Source organism: Panicum virgatum, chromosome 1N (genome assembly GCF_016808335.1).
Source record: "Panicum virgatum strain AP13 chromosome 1N, P.virgatum_v5, whole genome shotgun sequence".
Lineage (NCBI taxonomy): Eukaryota > Viridiplantae > Streptophyta > Magnoliopsida > Poales > Poaceae > Panicum > Panicum virgatum.
Genome location: NC_053145.1, coordinates 64,980,148 through 64,995,007, shown reverse-complemented (window position 1 = coordinate 64,995,007; position 14,860 = coordinate 64,980,148). Strand labels below are relative to the sequence as shown.

The 14,860-nt window shown below is 47.2% G+C and overlaps 1 protein-coding gene and 1 long non-coding RNA gene across 9 annotated transcripts; one reads left to right on the top strand and one right to left on the bottom strand.

Moving 5' to 3' along the window:
- Positions 1-7,573: 7,573 nt before the first annotated feature.
- LOC120657515 lies at positions 7,574-11,437 on the top strand. 6 transcript variants are annotated; one of them, XR_005668216.1, is made up of 8 exons: positions 7,574-8,216; positions 8,323-8,434; positions 8,527-8,673; positions 9,331-9,433; positions 10,450-10,618; positions 10,742-10,828; positions 11,045-11,185; positions 11,335-11,437. XR_005668216.1 is itself a non-coding variant. In XM_039935833.1 (5 exons), exons 1-4 carry the CDS (start codon positions 7,898-7,900, stop codon positions 9,344-9,346), a joined length of 594 nt encoding a protein of 197 aa, XP_039791767.1. In that variant the 5' UTR covers positions 7,574-7,897; the 3' UTR covers positions 9,347-9,433; positions 9,637-9,681. The 6 variants fall into 6 exon arrangements, 1 of the variants encoding a protein (XP_039791767.1); XR_005668215.1 differs by lacking the exon at positions 11,335-11,437 and having other exon boundaries at positions 10,511-10,618; positions 11,045-11,315; XR_005668214.1 differs by lacking the exon at positions 11,335-11,437 and having other exon boundaries at positions 10,508-10,618; positions 11,045-11,315.
- Positions 11,438-11,468: 31 nt separating this feature from the next.
- Positions 11,469-13,739, bottom strand: LOC120657516. 3 transcript variants are annotated; one of them, XR_005668219.1, is made up of 4 exons: positions 13,310-13,739; positions 12,142-12,573; positions 11,909-12,019; positions 11,469-11,482 (listed from the first exon to the last, which is right to left on the bottom strand). It is a non-coding gene; the product is annotated as an uncharacterized LOC120657516 (long non-coding RNA). The 3 variants fall into 3 exon arrangements; XR_005668220.1 differs by lacking the exon at positions 11,469-11,482 and having other exon boundaries at positions 11,593-12,019; positions 13,310-13,362; positions 13,432-13,739; XR_005668218.1 differs by lacking the exon at positions 11,469-11,482 and having other exon boundaries at positions 11,593-12,019; positions 13,310-13,737.
- Between the last annotated feature and the right edge of the window lie 1,121 nt (positions 13,740-14,860).

The window sequence follows — 14,860 nt, the reverse complement described above, 5'->3', positions numbered from 1 at the left end:
TATATCTTCCGACGTTCTAGCAGGTGTCCCTTTACATCTTGCGTCGTAATATTTCGAAATAATGTGAAATCTTTAAACTCTACTACTTTGGACAACACCATCTCTATCGTACCATCCGCTAACACATCCAACTTCTTACTGATAACAAGATGGGTCATGATATCAAGTATTATACTAGATTTTTCTTCAGTCCATGAAAATCCTCCACAATTGGAGGCAGCCATTGTCTTATGCTGCAATATCAATAAGGTACTTTCATAATTCTATTCTAATTCACAATTAATTTAAAAACAAGTCTGTAATAGTACTGAAATTGTAATACTAAACGAGTGTTCTAAAGCACCAAATCTAATTCAGCTAATCCGCTAATTAAATTAAATTGATATACAAAATCAATGGATTCATACAGAAGTTACCGGTAGATCAGGAGTACGCAATTCGGCAGAGCTTCGCTGCTTTTCTTCTCCTCACCCCTCTCTTTTTTCCTGAATTTTTAGGCTCAAATGACAAAGGGAATGGCGGCGAATGGCGGCCAGGGCTTATATAGGGGGGAGGGACCATGTCGCCCCCCAACGGGCGACATGCCCCTGTCGCCCGTTGGGGGGGCGACAGGCCCCCCTGCATTTTTTTTGCCCAGGGACCTCCTTGCGAATTTGAAAAAAAAAATTACACTTAGGGCCTGTCGCCCAATGGGGGCGACTGGGGGGTATTTTTGAATTTTTTCAAAATGGACATATATTTTTGAAATTTTGATTTTTTTAAATGTAAAAAAGAAAAAAGCGCGCCCCCGGCCCCCCGCCGTGAGACTAGGATGACAATTTTACCAGCGGGTGCGGGTACCCGCGGGTGAGGATATGGGTATGAAATTTTACCTGTGGATATGGGTATGGGTATAAAATTTTACCCGCGGGTAGAACGCGGGTAAAAATTTTTACCCGCGGGTACCCGTTGGGTACTCGAAATATAAAAAATAATCTAGTGAACTTGTATCATTCACAAATTTTATATCTCATTTTCTTGTGATTGTATGAACTAAATAGATGGATAGTGAGATTGTGTGAACTAATATATGTAAAAATGACATTTACATTTTGCTTATTATTTGTAGTGAAGCGTATGATCATTGTTACATTTTTTAGATGAAATACATAACTAGAATTGAACGCATATACTTACATACAACTACAAAATAGATGATAAAAATAAGAAAAAATGATGCAAGATGATCCGTTTAGTTCTACTAATGCTTTGCGTTCGCTTATATGGATGATAAATTCAAAATATGTTAGTCAATTCGACCAAATAATAGATTATTTATGTTATTATTAAAATACCCGATGGGTACCCGAAACCCGGCCCGTACCCGGTGGGTATGGGTATAGGTATAAAATTTTACCCGCTAGACTTGGCGGGTACGGGTATGCCTTAAAGTTTCGGGTATTGTCGCGGGCGGGTATTTGCTCTACTCGCACCATACCCGACCCATTGCCATCCCTAGCCGTGACCGCGTGAGTCCCTGAGGTCAGGGTCGTTGGCTGGCGCCAGCGGGGGGGCGGCGGAGGGAAGGGCGGGTTCGAGGAGAAGATGGCACGAGGGATAGGGATGACAATTTTACCTGCAATATCGATCCGACGGGTGAGAGTATGAGTATAAAATTTATTTATGTGTATGAATATGAGTACAAAATTTTACCTGCGGGTCTATTCAAAATACAAAAAATAATTTAGTGAACTCATATTATTCACAAATGTTATGTCTCATTTGTTGTGATTGTATGAACTACATAGATAGATAATGAAATTTTGTGAACAAATAGATGTGAAAATGACATTGATATTTTTGCTTCTTATTTGCAGTGAAGTGTATGATCATTGTTTCATTTTTTTAGTGAAATACTTAACTAGAATTCAACGCATTTACTTACATACAACTATAAAATTGATGCTAAAGCCTGAAGATAAGAAAAAAGATGGTGCAAGATGATCCGTTTAGTTTTCTATTTTACTAATGCTTTGTGTTCGCTTGTATGGACGATAAAATCAAAATGTGCTAGTCTATACGACCAAATGATAGGTTATTTATGATATCATTAATATACCCAATGGATACCCAATAGGTATGGTTATATAATTTTACCCGCTAGACTTCGTGGTACGGATATGTCTTATAGTTTCGGATATTATCACGAGCGGGTATTTACTCTACATGTATTTTACCCGACATGTTGCCATCCCTAGGAATAGGGTCCCCTCGGGGGGTGATGTGGCGGAGCGCCACGGCGGCGGACAGACGGAGGAGGGGGTGAGGGGATTCACTCCCTCTTTCGCTTTAGCAAAGGCCCCGTTTGGTTCCTTTCAAGGATTTCTAGAACACGCAAAGTGAGAAGGGAAATTTGCATGCATGAAGTACTAAATGGAGTCTATTTGCAAAATCTTTTTATGTGGATGTGTGTAACTTTTCGCGATGAATTTAATGATGGTAATTAATCGATGATTTGCTACAGTAATGATGCAGTAATCATTCTCTATTCACGTAGTCAAAAATTTCATTAGATTCGGCAGGGTTTCTAATGTAAGGGTTCTGGATTTAGTTTTTTTATAAATTATCTTTATTTAATATTTATAATTAGTGGTTAAAGCGCATTCTAGAAATTCTAATGAAGAAACCAAACATGACGAGGGTTTTAGGTAAGAGGAGGCCAACCTACGCGCTAGTGCCTAGTACGTGCGAGGGACGAAGAGGAGGCCAACCTACGCGCTAGTGCCTAGTGCGTGTGAGGGACGCCGGCTGGATTTTTTATTTTTATTTTTTTGAGGGACAGGGACGCCGGCTGGCTGTGAAGCGGCCCGCAGACTGATGAAGGCCTTGCTGGGCCGCAATGGATGGGTAGCTGAATTGGGCCGAAGCGTGAGTCTCAGCCTGTACGCCGGCTGATGACGAGTGGCCTCCATGGCCCAGCTTCGTTTGTCGAAGCCTCGGAGGCACAAAGCTAGGACATATTCCGTGATTCCGTCGATCCATGGCTCGGTTGCAGATCCGGATATACCATGGAACGTACTGTACACCGGTGGCACCTTTGATCCTGACTTGTCCGCACCATCCAAAATATATCCCCCTCTAGCCACCAGTCGACATCCCGCTCGCTGGCTGGCTAAGTATGTTAGTCAACAAAAAGAAAACACTTAGTTTAACCAAACATAACTTGGTTTAAAACCAAAGGGAACCCGGCACGGCAAACCGGTTGGAAGTTTCTGGTTTTGAAACTCCGGCCTAGAGTATTCCGAGAAAATTGTACGTGCGAGAATGGTGCAGGGATGAGTGCCCAACCAATCATCATATCGCATAGTCGTATCAAATTACTCACATAGAGCAGACCAGCAGCCGGATCAGAAAAAACCTAAAAAATAAGCTTCCACCGATTCTATCCGCGTAAAGATCGTATGTATAGCAAAACCGAATAAACCATTCGGATCACTTGGTTTTGAAGAAAAAACAGTGCAAACTCGAGACTCCAACCACGGTTCGAGTATTGGAGAGATCATATGGGAGTGGCAGCTAGAGAAACGTGGGAAAAGCGCGCTAGGTGGGAAATGATGAGCAAAATTGGAAGGAAGAGGAGGGCTCGAAATCAGTTTGGCTGTTCCAAATGGAGGAATACATCCTTACAGCTATTCGAACTTGTGTATTGTGTAAGAAGCCAGCTGTATTCTGTTGATTTAATAGTATTTTATGAGAAAAAATAAACTGGAATAAGCTGAAAACAGATAAGCCAAACAGTTTAAAATCAGAAGTTGAACTGACTGACCGGTAAACCATCGAACCAAGTAAGCATCAGAATAATATGATGGCCGATCCGGTTTTGGAATTTCACTTGTATCACCACTTTAATTAGGCCACCCTCAGTGAAAAGTGTCATTGTACAGTTATAAAAAACTAGGTAACTGAGTAGGAGAAGTATCATGATGATAACATTCCTCTCACCACGTGACATTCTCTCTTCTCTCTTTTCTACCATGTCAATAAATTTAGTGCTAATAACACTTATATTGAGACTGACCTTACACGTACACCAAGCACCATCACAAAGAGCTTTTACTTGTAACACCGCTTTTAATTATACACACTAGGCTCATTTAAGATCGCGTCTCAGCACAAGATTTAATGCACTAAGGTTCCAATGGGCGCGTGGATGATGCATAGAGAACGGGCGATCAAGGCAAAAACACCCACAGCAGCGATCACGCTAGAAGCTCCCGTTCCCCGCCGCGCTATCGGCCGGCGACCTGGGTGGTGTTAGCACAATGCCTTACTGTGGCCGTCGGCAGTAGAGACAAGGCGGGATAAAACGAAGCCTCGCGTGCCCTGCCTCCCCCCTTCTCCTCCATCTCCATGGAGGAGGGGGAGGGCTTCCTCAATGTTCTACGAGCGCTGCGCGACGCCGCTCGGAGAGTGGAGGCCGGCGACGGCTGCGGGGCGGCGCTGCAGGCGCTCCTCGCGCTCGAGGCAGGCGCCGACGACCTCCTCGCCGGTGACCCCAATCTCTCCGCGCTGCGCCGGCTCCTCTACCGGCTCAGAGCCCTCTCGTGCTCCGTTGACCTGTGCGGGACTGGGGAGGAGGGGAGCGGGGTGATTGGGTCCCTGCGAGCGCGGTGCCGCCGGTGCGGAGCGCGGAGGGGGATCGCGCGGGTGGCCGGCGCCGTCGCCGGGGAGATCCAGGCGTGGATCGACCGCGAGACCATCGCGCGCCTCGTGGCCGCGCTGCGGCGGCCCAACGGCGGCGGGGCGGGTGCCGCCCGCGCGCTCCTCGGAGAGCTCGAGGCGCGGCTGCTGTCCGTCGGTCGGTTCGACCCGCGGCTCCAGCGCGCGCTGCTGCAGCACGGCGTGTTCTCCGCCGTCGAGGCGAAGCTCGGGGACCCGGACGTGGGCGACGGCTGCGCGGCCGTGGTGCTCGCGCTGGTGCGCTTCAACAAGGACGTGTTCGTGGGGCCGGTCCTGATGGGCCCGGCCGTCGGCGCGCTGGTGGCGTCCGCGTCCGACTCGCCCGCGCCGCTGCGCGCGCTCAACGGGCTGCTGGCCGCCATCCGCAGCCCGCTGGTGGACGAGCTCCACGCGCGCGGCGAGCTCCCGCGGCTCGTCGCGCTGCTCTGCGCGCCCGACCCCCGCGTCCGCACCCTCGCGCTCGAGTTCGCGCTCCGCGTCGGCTACTACGGCCGCAAGGAGGTCGTGGACGCGCTGCTCGCCGAGGGCCTCATCAAGCGCCTCCTCTGCCTGCAGCGCTCCGACGACCTCGGCGGCTCGCTCGCCGACATGGACGACTCCTACTGCTCCCTACAAGGGAAGCCGGACGCCAAAGGCGTCTCTCTCTTGGCCTGCCTCCTGGGGTGCCGCTGCGAGGACGACGGCGCCGCGGCGCTGGCCTCGGAGCGGCCGTTCGCGAGCGCGGTGGCGCGGTTCGCGGTGCAGGTGGAGGTGGGCGAGGGGCTGAGCCCGCGGGAGAAGCGCGAGGCGAAGCTGGAGATCCTGCGGCGGGCGCGGGAGGCGGCCGTGTCGCCGGCGGAGGAGGCCACCGTGCGCACTGAGGTGCTCTGGGGCGCCACGCCGTAGCCGAGAGCTCCTGCCTTGACCGCTGACCTGCGGGCCCGCGTGCCGCGTACGCTGACGACTCGTGGTTGGTGGGCGCATTTTTCTTTAGTTTTTGTTTCGTTTTGTTCTTTGTTCAGGAATCTTGTTGTGAATAGTAAATCTTCCTGTATAGATGACTTGTTAGTAGACACGACTCCGATCCATGTACGTATGGGGCTGTACAAGAGAGTCAAGAGGTGACCTTTTTTTAACCCGTGGAAAGAAAACTGTAGAAATGATTAGCGATGCAATGACAGTGATAGACTCCAGTCCGCTGTCCTTTTAAGACACTGGAGCTGTTGAAGTTGGTGCAGGTAACCGAACTATAAAACAGTGATCTGAACATTCTTCAGTATTGGGTAACAAACGTTGATGTCTCATCAGAAGGGGGGAAGAAACGGAAGCTCGATGTAGAATGGTCGCGAGCGGAGTTGGGATAGGACGTGAAGATAACCTGGCACAATTCAATTTGGATACGCTGATGATGTTGCTGCATTTGTCGCGTGGATGTGGCAGTTTCCAGAGCCGCGCCGGGGCCACGAACCTGTGCTGTGTCTCTGGCTGCCAGATGTCCATGGAGGCGAGGCATGGACCACCGGAACCTGGTGCCTACTGCTACTAAGTTAGTCCGCGATAACGCTACGGATAAAAAAACGTGTAATATTTGTGGCAAATTTAAAAATTGATATAGTAGAAACACAAACTCCAATAAGCACACACAAAACAAAAAATCTTCATCAGAGCACCTATGAAGCCATGAGTTATAATACTGTTCATCAAGAGCCTGAAATCCTACAGTGCAATCCTACCGTGCAATTTGAGAATGTTAAGTATAAAACTTTACCAAGGAAAAAGAAAAAAGTTATAGTGCTTATCAAGAGTCTTAAAACCTGAAATCTACTGTAAGTGGTGGCCTTGGCATGACTATTGACTTCATAGGCAAACAAACAATCTGATTTTGGGGGCCTGGTCAAATGTAATTGGTTCCTCAAATAAACTATTAGCAGCAGCCTTACCTTCAGAGTTTGCAGACTTCTCTAGATCTTCCAAGAGATTTGTAGATCTTCCTAGGATGCAGAACCTGAAGCAGAGGCTGTGTCTAGAACAACAAATAGATCATCTACCATGCTAGCTGTCGATTTAGAAGTTGGAACTGTGGCTTCATTTTGTTATCCATCTCGCTATGCCCCCACCCAAAAACTGCCACCGCTGAGAGCCTGTTTCCTTGTGCACCAACAAAAGCTACACAAATAATTCCCCCACACCAAAATGAATGGTCCAGATTTGATAGCTTTGAAATCGGACGACCCATGGCAGAAGGCTTCAACGCGCCCCTTCAACGCGCGCCATCCCCAGTTCCCCACCCGCTGCCGCGGTTCGAATCCCTCTCGCTGGCTCGCTTCGTCTCCTATCCAGGGTTCACGTCCGGTTTAGGCCGGTACCAAACCGGCCTAAATTCAAAATTTAAATATAAATTCAAAAAAATGAAAAATTCTCAAAAAAATCCTAAAAATACTTCAAGGTGCAATGAATCTAATGGTGTCAAATTTTCTCAAAAATTCGTTCATTTAGTATAGTTTGCGGGGATTTGAAGTTAAAAAAAACATGTATACAAAAGTATACAAATACAATTTAAAAGTAATAAAAAAAGGGTTGGAGGGTTCATTTAGACTAAAATATGTTATACAAATATTTATTTAGTACACTTTGCGGGCATTTAAATTTAAACCAAAAAAGAAAAAAAAATTGAATTTGACCGGTTACCAGTCAAACCGACCGGTTACCAATCAAACCGGCCGGTATACCGGTACGAACCGGTTGAACTACGCCATTTAAATTTAAATTTGAATTCCACCGGTACTGATCGGTTTCCGACCAAACCGGACCGGTATACCGGTACCGGCCGGCGCCGGTTTGGCCGGACCGGTCGGTAATTAAAACCCTGCTCCTATCTCGACCAAAAAAAAATCCACGCGGCCTGTGCCTCGCCGGCGTCTCCTCTCACTGGCCCGCCGCCTATGTGTCTGCCCACGAGGCCTGCGCCTCGCCCACGCCGCCCTCAGGGGCGGAGGAACGGCCTCCGCGCCCGGCGTGCGGGCCAGCCGCCGTGCGGCGCAGGCAGCTGCCCTCAGGGGCGGGGGAACGGCCTCCGCGCCCGGCGTGCGGGACGGCCGCCGTGCGGCGCGGGCGGCTCAAGGGGCTACGCCCAGGACGTGCGGCACGAGCAGCGGAAGGGGCTACGCGGCCGCCGTGCGCCGCGACTTGCGCAGTCGCCATGCGCCGCGGCACACGGACGGCAGGGGCGGGTGAAGGGGCTCCGGCGTGCGGCGCCCCCTCCACGGCCGGCGTGCCGCGCGGCGTCGGCCCACGGCTCGATAACCGGCCACCGACGGCGTCGCGGACAGGGAAGGGGCTCCGCACCCTCCAACGATTGGACGACTTGCTCCAGATTGGGCGGGGGGCGCGGCTGGCCGCGGGGCAAGCGCAGCTCGGGGCAGCGGCGAGCGCACGCGAGCCGAATCCGCGGCGACTCGCACCACCCGGCCGGTTTCAGCGCCGTCCCCAACGTCCCACTCCTCACCAACGGCCAGATGGTACGGCGGATTCAGCTCCTCCTCCTCCTCCTGCTGCTGTTTCTGCTAGGCGCATTGCTTTGGATCTGTCGAAATTGAATCCGGTTGTGCTCGCTGTGCTTAACAGGTCGACAACATCCTGGCGGAGCAGCATGCGCTCATGCCGTCCTACATGGGCGGCTGCGGCGGCGGAGGCAAGAGGATCCATCCACTCCCCTTCGCAGATCCAAGCCTTCCAGGTGCGTGACCCCACAATCCAATGCTGGAATCTGGCAATCCAGTCCGTACTCCGTAGCGAGCTGTGTCCTCAATTGCTTGGTTGCTTGCGCAGTGCAACCGAGATCCATGGACCCGTGGAGCGTGGCTTAGGGCGACCTGGATGGAGTGCTGGAAGAAGAACCAGGTGCGCCAGCAGCACGACAGGAGCGAGGGCGGCTGTGATTAGGACGGCGACGATGGTCGATGCTGATCTGGCGCTGTATGTGCTGAGCTCATCCACGCTTGTCTGTTGACCACTAGCTTCCTGCTGCTTTGATTACTCTTCTTTCCGCTCTGAGGGTGCACTAGAATTGTAGTACACAAGTTAGCGTATGGTAGCTGCTTGCACTAAATGTATCCCACTTAACTGACTGCACAATGCCGGTCTTTATTAAACTGCAAATCTCCAGCTAAACATACATAAACGTGATATCCATTCTCATAATGCAGTAAAGGGCTTTTAATCACAACATTTCTGAAAATCTGCAGGCAAGTTTGTAGCTTTGTTATTTACAGTACTTGGTAGATGCTGTATGGCCATTTAGCTGGAGAGAATCCGGAATGCTTGTAGAATAAGATGTGTACAACTGCAGTACCATTTTACAGATAATTTCTCTTTTCTTGATGTAATCCTCCTGTTTGTTACTGCCATTCAAACTATTGTTTGTTCCCTTGCTTGTTGTGTAACTTTATTGATATAATAATGGCATAACCATTTTACCATCAGTGCATAATATATCTACTGAAATTAGCTTGTTAACTTTAAGGTTGTACAAAGCTGTGCTATGGTTCAGTCAGATTATTTCCTCTTCATGAGCATGTACTGTTATATTGATAGTTCTTCTGGAAATTGCTTTTCCGATGGTATTTCATACAGGTCTCACCTAAAGTAATAGGCCTCCTCTCCCGTCTGACTGGAGCATGCTGAGGACAATGGCCTCTCCCTCAAGACCACTTGCTCCTTTGCAAATGACGCCGAGGTGACCATTAAAAACCCTCAGTTTATGTTTTAGATGGACGGTTCAAGTGGAGAAGATTTAATTGATATGCTGTGCTATTGTGCTATTTTGTTAATTTTTGTGAGCTTTGGCAATAACTATGACCTAGCTTTTGCAAGTACTGAGATTTTTCTGCACAATTGCAAGCACCTCGCAAGTACTGATACAAGTTTTTTTTCTTTCAGTGCAAGCCTCTGATATGCAGTATGCATGTTCTTGCAAGGATGCGTTGCTGATTGACTGGCCAAATTAGGCACTGAATTATAAAAAGTTCATATATGTTGACAAAATTCAGTCTTGTCCAATTGGAATTCCAATTACAGATCTGTTCAAATTCAGAGTTGTTTGCTACATAATATCTTTCCTGGTTTACAGAAACTCGACTCTTGGGTATTTGGTGGTTGTCTTCTCTACACCATTTAGGGGACAATTTTCATACCTTGTGAGGATTATTTTGTGCTGTAAAAACCAAAAGCCAAAATAATGCTCAGAGATTTTTGGGAACTAGCATGTTTTGCGGTGGTTGGTTCCAGTCCTGTTTGGTCCTGTTGTGCATATACATGTATAGTCTGTATTTAGTACGTGACACAATTGTGGTAGTTTAAGTTCAGCTGAATACTAACCAATGATTGTCTGACTAATAATAGGCTAATAGCATCTGTTTAGATGTGAAGATAGGTACTTAGTGTGTGCATGCCAATCTGTAGGTTCAGAGTCTAATCATTTTTTTTGTTCTTGCACAAAATAGTTAAAATGGTGGCCACATCTCAGGGAAACCATTTGAAAGCGAGTTGTCTGGATTCAATATCATGGTGTCATTTGGTTTAATTATTTTTTGAAAGTATTATGTAGAGGTTTGCCTGTGGATATCATAGAGTCTGGATATCTTGTGTTGCCTATGCTCTATATATATTGCTATGAATTTTTTTCCTTTGGTCAAAACACCACCGTTTCTACTACTTATGGAAATTGGTTACCTTGATGTTTGATCTGTTCAGGCGGAAAATATGTGTCACTCCTGTATGTTGATCTGACGATGAGTCACTTTGGTAACAGCAGCCTGGTGAGATGAACTAATATCAACGCCCCGTTCGGCGGGGTGGGAACGAACCCCAGCCGCAGCTGGTTCTTGCATGTTGTGGCTGGTCTGGATCGGTGGATAAGCAGGTTCGGTGGACCAGCACAGGCCAGATTTTTTCAATTCAACATGAAGTGGGGGTACCTGTGTGTTCATTCTGTTTATGCTCTTGTTCTTCCAACCTTTGTAAATAATTATATCATTGCTGGCAGATGGGTTATCATTTTCAAATGGCACTATCAGGGCTGGAAGTACATTGGTGTTGGTCAGCTCTCCATCGCAAGAAAAAACATGCAGAGGTAAAGTCTAATGTTGAAGTGCACATGAAAAAAAAAACTCATGATATATATCTATATATATGAGATTATTAAATGCTCGTGCAGAGAATTTCTGCACTAGCAAAGTTTTAGTTATTGGATAGTGGGCAGTGGCATGCAACAAATTTAACATCGCTGTACAATTAATTCATATTGTGGTTGTTTTTTGTCTCTAAGGATAATGTGAATTTGATGCAGGGCTTTGTAACCATGAATTGTTGAGAATCAGAGGTTGGCTTCAATCTTCGACTTCCTCCAACTGAGAGCATGGGATTGCATTAGCCTATCATGTCCTGAACTCCTAATACCAATTTTCAAGCTCTGATTAGCTTCCAAAAAGTAGGGGAAACGACAGCCTTGAGCCTGTCCTTCTGAGATGGTTTATGTTTTTTGTCTAGCATTTCTTAAGATGATACATCAAAATTATATGTATGACATGGTTTGATGACAGTTCATTTTGGATTATGCATCATGTGTTTTTTGTACAGAATGCACCCGAACTTTTTGAACAGCGGATGGTCAGCCGGTGTATGGCGAACGGTCTGCTGGAAAATTTTGGAACCCGTGTTTATTTTGTAAGTCTGCAATTTATCCGTGGCGTTAGCACGGGCACATTACTAGTCATCAGTAACGTTCCTTGAAAGTACAGTAAGCATGAGAAATTGTCATGAGCTATCACACATTGGTTTAGAAGAATTTGGAAAGTTATTGCAGCTAACTTTAAGAGAGAAGAAAGATGTCACTGCTTTCACAATCTATTCATTCAATTACTGCAATAGATGTGCATACACACAAGAGAGTTCAAGGGACAATAATGTGATATATTACTACTAATATATACTTAGTTGGCCAAATCCACTGCAAACCAGAATTAATAATAAAATCTCATGAGATCAAAATCTAAATTATATATATACAGGAATAGCAAATCTCACACAAAGATGTTAATCCGAACACAATGATACAATACCATAAAATACATTGGCATGGAATTTAATTTCCAGCAGCATATGGCATGATATAGCAAAGGCAATTTGGGGCCTTGGGAGAATAAATGCTCACCTAGTGTGTTTGCTAGTTCCTTGTGGATATATCCTCCATTCCAAAGCATAACTCAGCTCCGATTTTTCTCCTGCAAATTTGATTGTTCAATATCCTTCACATGGATTGCCTCTGCAAACATTGGGAACAAATAAGAGGTATGAGTTGCCTTCAAAATATCGAAGCATAATTCAGATATGATTTTTGAAGCAAAAAAGATGAACCAAAAGAAAGGAAAAGGGAGACCAAATTACGTTTGTTACACTTCTTGTTTAGGAGCCGTTATAGCTATGACAGAAATGCTGAAGGCTGCAGCACATGAGAACATTAGAATTGGAAAAGGAAAAAATACAGGTTTAATTGTTTTGTTAGGGCCACAACACATGATCCCAATCCATGATTGAATCTGAATTAAGAAAAGATATAGATATATTTACTGAAAATCACTAATCAAATCTGAACTTAGAAAACTATCCAGTATAGTACCTTCACACCTGAAATTTTCAATAAGGGCCAATTAGATTCCACAAGACCTAAATATTTCCAATATCCCTACCATCTTCCATGCAATTACATGAATTTTATATTATTTTGACTAATTTACTTTACAATCCCACATTGTTCCATAGTCTATATGCAATCATCCAGCTTCAAGTCTTCAGCCGTAATGCTTCAGTAGGATGACACTACAAGAAAGAAAAATAATAAGAGCATGAACAGAACCAAAATACCAGCAAGCTAACATTATCCTTCACATAAGCAAATACCAGTATGCTACGCAATGTGCGAGTGTACTTGATCAAGGAAGAGAATTAAACTAATGTGCATGCAAAAGTCATGTGCGTAATTACTGCAGCAACCACTGGATGAACAAACAGTAATTATTTAATTTAATAAACAAAAAAAACTGAGCAAAGATTACTAATTTGAAAGAAGTAGCCATACTAAATTAGTTTAATATGATTCGCTGCTCAGATATGCAGCAACCACCATTTGAAAGAAGTAGCAAAGATTACTAATTTAATAAACAAAAAAGACTGTAAGAAGTAGCAAGGGCAAATATGCAGATCAGATATGAAAGATACTAAATTAATTAGCAGCTGGCCACTACTTAAAACATTCACAAATGAAAGGCTGCCATACTATTGTAAGTCTGGAATAGCAGTTATAAACTTGGTGGCCTGTGAGAAATAATATTAATTTAATCATACATGTAACATGCACAAGCCATACAAAAGGAGCTCAAGTTCATTTAGTTCAAAAGCTAATCAATTCAAATGACCAGCCAAAGCAAGCAAGGAGTGATTAAATAATGTGAGCAATAGTCGCTTCAGTATAGCATAGAATGACATTTCACATTGATTAAATTCATGGCGAGATGATACTCTGAATCTAGATCGAGATGCATTACGAAGTGCAAACCTGATAAGTGATGACTTAGTAAAACTGCTGACATGCTGCTGTCGCTGCTGCACCTGTGGATGAGATAAAAAGAATGACCCACAATATTTTGACAGATAGTAGAACTGATGACAGTTGCACACCACTTGTAGCTGCTAAGCACAAGGCCAATCTGTAGCCCTGCTTCTGTTTCTATTGCCTGATGGTCGAGATGCAGCTTCTGTTACCAAACTGTCGAACCTGCAGGACAGAGCAAACCAGAAAGTACAAATCGAGCTGCCGCGAGGTTGCTGGGGGAGACGGCGCCGGCGGCGGGTTTAGTCCAGGCAGACCGCGGGTGCTGTCGGCGGCGGTGTCACGGCGAGGTTCGCGGGAGATTGTATCGCCGATCCCAGTCCCGGCGTCGTCTCGGCGCGGCCGGCGGCTGCAGCCGAGCCCGCAGGCAGGGCGCGTCCCGGATGCGGCGGCCGAGCCCGCAGGTGCCGCGCCTCCCGGCGGCGGCGGCTGCAGCCGAGCCCGCAGGCAGGGCGCGTCCCGGAGGCGGCGGCCGAGCCGCAGGCGCCGCGCCTCCCGGCGGCGCCGGCCGAGCCCGAATCCCGCTGGAGGGGAGGCGCGCGGCACTCCGGCCGCCGGCTCCGAGCCCGCAGGCCGCTGGAGGGGGAGGCGCATGGCACTCCGCCCGCCGGCGCAGGGCGGGCCTCGGCGGGAGGCGTAGGGAGGGGCTCGGCGGAGGGCGGGTCTCGGCGGGAGGCGCACCGCGCACGACGGGTTCGGCGGGAGGTTGGCGGCGAGGTTTGCAGGAGGCGCGCGGGAGGGAGCGGCCGCGCTGGATTTTCAGAGTAGGGCCGCAAAATTTGTTTTTCGTGGGATTCGAACGCTGGCCGGTTGAGGGGCTGCGGCGCGGGGTGGAGGTGGGATCGGTCGGACGCGCGTTGAAGCCGCGGATCCATATAACACGGGCCGCCCGATCGGGTTGAAGATTTGGTAGATGTGTTCAGAGCCATTGATTTCCATAGAGTAGAAAATCTGGGTACGTTTTTTGTGTTGCGCTTCATTGCAACTGTCTCAGCGGGGGGCAAAATTATGGGTGGCCATAGAATAATTTTTTTGGTGCCTTATGGGGTAGAAGACTTGCAAGTTGCTACTACGAGCTCTCGTATCAACCACTAGCAACTCGTTTGGCTGATCTATTCTACTGTATTCTACTGCATCTTTACCAGATACATCTATACGGAGGACTAGGCAAGGAGCCAAGGCAAGCGGAGCGCATCAGATCCTCGCTCGTGTACAGAGGCCGCAACGCCATCTGCTGCTTGAGCTGCGACGTTCTGCTCGGGAAAGAGAAGCAATTGCGACGGAGCAGCCTGGTTGTGGTGGATCGGTGCAGCTATACATGGCCCTTTTGTCTTTTAAAGGGTGGGCTTCATCAGTGTCAGGGCGAGCCCCGGGCCCTCGCACTCACGCTGGTCGTCTGCCTAGTCGTTGGACATGATTAATCTAATAATATTTATTTATAATATAAATATTAATACTATTTTGTATAAATGAACTCAATATTATTTGATTTATCAG

Bases quoted from the DNA above. Each gene is read 5' to 3' on its own strand.
- LOC120657515 (XM_039935833.1), top strand. From the start codon at position 7,898: ATGCGCCGCGGCACACGGACGGCAGGGGCGGGTGAAGGGGCTCCGGCG. The intron at 8,217-8,322 runs GTACGGCGGATT...TGTGCTTAACAG, and splicing joins TCCTCACCAACGGCCAGATG to GTCGACAACATCCTGGCGGA. The intron at 8,435-8,526 runs GTGCGTGACCCC...TTGCTTGCGCAG, and splicing joins CGCAGATCCAAGCCTTCCAG to TGCAACCGAGATCCATGGAC.